Source organism: Papaver somniferum, chromosome 2, assembly GCF_003573695.1.
Source record: "Papaver somniferum cultivar HN1 chromosome 2, ASM357369v1, whole genome shotgun sequence".
NCBI lineage: Eukaryota > Viridiplantae > Streptophyta > Magnoliopsida > Ranunculales > Papaveraceae > Papaver > Papaver somniferum.
Window position 1 is genome coordinate 23756033 of NC_039359.1, and position 4889 is coordinate 23760921.

Genomic DNA, 4889 nt, shown 5'->3' on the forward strand with positions numbered 1-4889 from the left:
ATATTAATCGTTTTACTCTAACTAAGCTGAATAACAAGGGCTGCTTATACATACAGATCGTCTAAGTGTCAGAATGAACAATGTTTTTGTTGCAGGCAACAGTAAATCAATATTACCTACGCGCAGTCAGCTGTGACAGTTGCTCGGCTAGCTGTGTAGCATATCAGGTTGAGATGGCAAGATGCGAACTAATTGGCATCGGTGATTTTTCTTTATCAGCAGCAGCAGCACTAGCAGCTATAGCAAGTAGGTTATGATCATTAGACCATTCTTTGCCAAGTTGATGAGATGGCATAGCAGTTGGCGGCCACTGACTGTAGGTTATCACCGCCAGACCCCTCTTTCTCAGGCTGACTAAATGGCATAGCAGCAGCAGGCAACCACGGATTTCAAATTACTATCACCATCCCACTCTTTGTCTGTTTCGGGTGAGTTCAAGAGTTCATCTAGGAGGAGGGCGAACTCATCATCTGTGGAGTAGTTGTCGGCAACGTGAAAGAAATTGCTTATTCCTGGTGTCACATTCTTTGATGAGTGATCAAACATTTCCATACCACACCGAAATTCTTCAAGCAGAGTAGGCTGCTGCACTATACTCCCTGATGACTGTGATGACGACAACCCTGCTTTAGAACAATTCAAAGGTTGTGGTTGTACTTTGTCGATGGATGGTGCCATGTTTGCTGCTGAGTAGTTGAAGCCATTCATGTCACAGTGAATTCCTCCCATTAGAATCAGGGGTTCCATTTTTTCTGATGAGTAGTTGAACCCATTCATGTCACAGTGAATTCCTCTCCTGAGAATCAGGGGTTCCATATTTGTTGATGGCGGTGCTGACGGTGACGACCCTACTTCATAGACGGATGATTGTGTTGACGATGATGATCCTGTTTCATATACAGATGTTGCTGGTAGTGATGAGGACTGTCCTGGTACCGGCACTGGTGGTGATGGTTTCTTACTAACCAAGGGTACTACTGACTGTGGTTGGGGTTGTGGCGCAATACTCGCAAAACTTCTTTTGCCTCTTTTAATCCGTTTTATCCGACAGATTACGTACTCCTTCTGTAAACAACAATCATACATAGAAAATATAAGCAATTAATGAAGATATACTTCTCAATCTTATAACAAATCAACACCCAAATTCAAAAAGGAGTTTATATGTAAACTAAGAAATTAGGAATCTAAGCAGACATGATTTTGTGTAACGCCCCCAAAATCTAATTTCACTGAGACTAACAATTTGGATAGTAATCTATAATTCAGCAAAAAATGATTATACGCACCTTGTTGTTATCCTGGTAAAAAGAATCAAGAAGTGAATACTCATGCATAGCCCACCTTCCTGATGCTGAAGAATCAATCTTTCTTCTTTTCTCAATAGTAACCGGATTATCTTTCCATGTAAAAGTAAAATATCTTTTACATCCTATAACATTTTCAGTGCCGGGAGAGAAAATCTTAGCAGGATGTGCTTCTCCAGACCATGTACCATTTTCTACAGCTCTTTGCTTTCTTCCAGACTTCTGGAAGTTTACCAATGGCTTTAATGTTGAAAAGAAATAAAGAATCACCGCTTTCATCATTACTCGTATCTTGACCATTACTGTTTTGTAATATCTCATCAAATAACTCAGAAGGATCTTTGTAATCATAAATGTTATTCACATCGAAAATGTAATTGTTAGCCCAGGTCTTCCGCAAGATATTATGCCAGCTACTGCAGTTGTTACTGAGTCCAAGTAATCTAGTCAGGTCTTTGCTATTTATTAGGATCATAACAATTTTCAGTTTCATAATGTACTTATCTCTAATATAAATAGAAGTGTTTCATCTCCACAAGTTCTGTGGAAGATATTCACCATTTATCCATTCTGTCTTGGTATCAGGCTCTTGATCCAAGTTCACCTTCCGCAAATATCAAATAAAAAAATAATAATTAAGAACCAACAATCTTCTCACAGCGTCAGATATGGCAGATACAACAATCAACCTAGACGACAGCCACCACCGAACAACAACAATCGTCGTCCTCCTTACCAGCAACGTGGTCCTTCTCAAGGTGATGTGTACTGTCAAATTTGCAAGAAGAGGAATCACACAGCGGATCGTTGCTGGTTCCGCTATGATAGAAGCACTGACAATCGGCAAAGGCCTGCTGAAGCTTATGTTGCTTTTCCTGATGACACTAATTCTCAGTGGGTCACAGATACGGGTGCGACAAATCATATGACTGCTGATGCTCAGAATTTGTGTATTCCTCATGAATATGATGGACCTGACCAAGTGAGAGTTGGTAATGGTAATACTCTACAAATAGCACACATTGGTAACACTGAGTTTAATTCTAGTAACCGAAAGTTTGCATTGCATAATGTCTATCATGTGCCACAAATCAAAAAGAATCTGCTATCTGTTCATCAGTTTTGCAGGGATAATAATGTATATTTTGAGTTTCACTCTAATCTGTTTGTTGTGAAGGACAAAATCACGGGAGCAACGATGCTGTCAGGAATGAATGAGAATGGACTATATGTGCTGGATACTTTAAGTGGCATGCAACCATCACAATCTCCCTCAACTTTTCTCTCTGCAAGTATTCCAGTGTGGCACCAGCGGCTTGGACATCCCATGCTGAGCACGGTTTCTAGAGTTGTCAAGCAGTTTTCCCTTCCAGTTCAAAATAAGAGTTTTGGCTTCTGTCATTCTTGTCATGTAAGCAAGAGTAGGCGTCTTCCATTTACTCCTAGTACTACCATTTATGATACTCCTTTGAGTCTTATTGTTTCTGATATTTCGGTATCCCCAAAAACTTCTCGTAATGGATTTCGTTATTTTCTGATATTCATGGATGCTTACTCTCATTATACCTGGATTTATCCTTTAGTGCAAAGATCTTCTGTTTTTAATATCTTCTGTCAGTTTCATAAACAAGTAGAAAATCTCACGGGTCATAAAATAAAATTATTCCAATCTGATAATGCATTAGAATACAAGAAACTGTCTTCTTATCTAAACAACTCAGGCATAGTGCATCGTTTCTCCTGTCCTCATACTTCAGCTCAAAACGGTCTAGTAGAAAGAAGGATTAGACACATCACTGAGAGTGGTCTAGCCTTATTATTTCAAGCACATCTTCCAAAAGATTTTTGGTCAGAAGCTTTTACCACGGCCTGTTATCTCATTAACAGGACACCAAATCTGTCATCTAGTCATAAAACACCGCTTGAGTTACTCTTTGGCAAACAGCCAGACTATTTATTTCCGCATGTTTTCGGTTGCTTGGCATATCCATGTCTTAGGCCTTATAATGCCAACAAACTAGAACCTAGGTCTCTCCCCTGCATTTTTCTAGGATATAGTTCGGATCATAAGGGTTACATTTGCCTTCATCAACCAACAAATAAGGAATATATATAAAGACATGTTCGTTTTGAAGAGCACATATTCCCATTCTCTACTTCCCAACAACGTTCTCCCGAGGTAAGTTCTGCTATTCAAGACACAAGTACTGATATTTTTGGATCTTCCATTTTCACACAAGATCGAACTTTGTTAGTGCAGCCTCACCAGAATGTACTGCCTACTGATGCACAGCAACACTTACCGACGATTCTACAGGGTGTCACCCCTCAGCAGTCTCAAGCTTCATCACCAGTGTTACCATCACATCAAACATCACAGGACCAGGGTGACAACGGGCCGGCTCATGGTTTAGCTTCTCCTGTACATACAATGATCACTAGAGCAAAAGATGGGATTTCAAAACCAATACAAAAGCTCTGTCTGACTGCCACTAAGCATCCACTTCTTGATCAGGACTTCATGGAACCTACTTGTTACTCTAAAGCTTGTCAAATTCCAGAATGGCGTGACGCTATGGACGTGCAGATAAATGCTTTAATTCAAAATGGCACCTACACCTTGGTTGAATATAAAGATGGGATGAATATCGTTGGGTCCAAGTGGGTTTTTCGAATTAAAAGAAATCCAGATGGCTCAATACAGCGTTACAAAGCGCGGTTAGTGGCAAAAGGTTTAAACCAGCAGCAGGATATAGATTACGAGGAAACCTTTTCTCCTGTCATTAAGCCATGTACAATCAGGCTAGTCCTTTCCCTAGCAGTAATGAGAGGATGGACTCTACGACAGCTCGATGTAGAAAACGCTTTTCTTCACGGTATCTTAGAGGAAGAGGTCTACATGAAGCAGCCTGCTGGTTATATAGACCCTAACTATCCTACGCATGTATGCAAATTACACAAATCTCTTTATGGCCTTAAACAGGCTCCACGTGCTTGGTTCTCTCGTCTGAGTAATCATCTGTTGAAGCTAGGGTTCACAGCCTCCATTGCAGACTCTTCGTTATTTGTTCAAATCAAAGGCAACTCAGTAATGTATGTACTGGTTTATGTAGACGACATCATTGTAACTGGTTCAGACTCACACCTAGTTGCAAACTTAATTACTGATCTGGGTCATGAGTTTGCTATCAAAGATATGGGGGTGTTGTCTTACTTCTTGGGTGTGGAAGTTTTGCAGCAAGGAAGGTCTCTGGTGCTTTCCCAAAGAAAGTATATCTCAGACTTATTACGACGCACGAATATGGATGGTATCAAGCCAGTTTGCACTCCTATGGATGCTAATGCAAAGCTGCACAAGGTGGGTTCTACAAGGTTTGAGGATTCCACTCTGTATAGAAGTGTTGTTGGAGCGCTGCAGTATTTGCATATCACACGGCCTGACATATCTGTGGCTGTCAACAAAGCCTGTCAGTATATGCATGAGCCGTATGTGGAACACTGGGAGCTAGTTAAGAGAATCCTACGGTATTTGAAGCATACAATCGATTTTGGTGTCTTCATTAAACCTAGTCAGGATTATAC

General features: G+C 40.5%; 1 protein-coding gene across 1 annotated transcript; it reads right to left on the reverse strand.

Moving 5' to 3' along the window:
- LOC113350743 lies at positions 1-1607 on the reverse strand. The gene is made up of 2 exons (XM_026594867.1): positions 1290-1607; positions 1-1065 (listed from the first exon to the last, which is right to left on the reverse strand). Exons 1-2 carry the CDS (start codon positions 1605-1607, stop codon positions 355-357), a joined length of 1029 nt encoding a protein of 342 aa, XP_026450652.1. The 3' UTR covers positions 1-354.
- Between the last annotated feature and the right edge of the window lie 3282 nt (positions 1608-4889).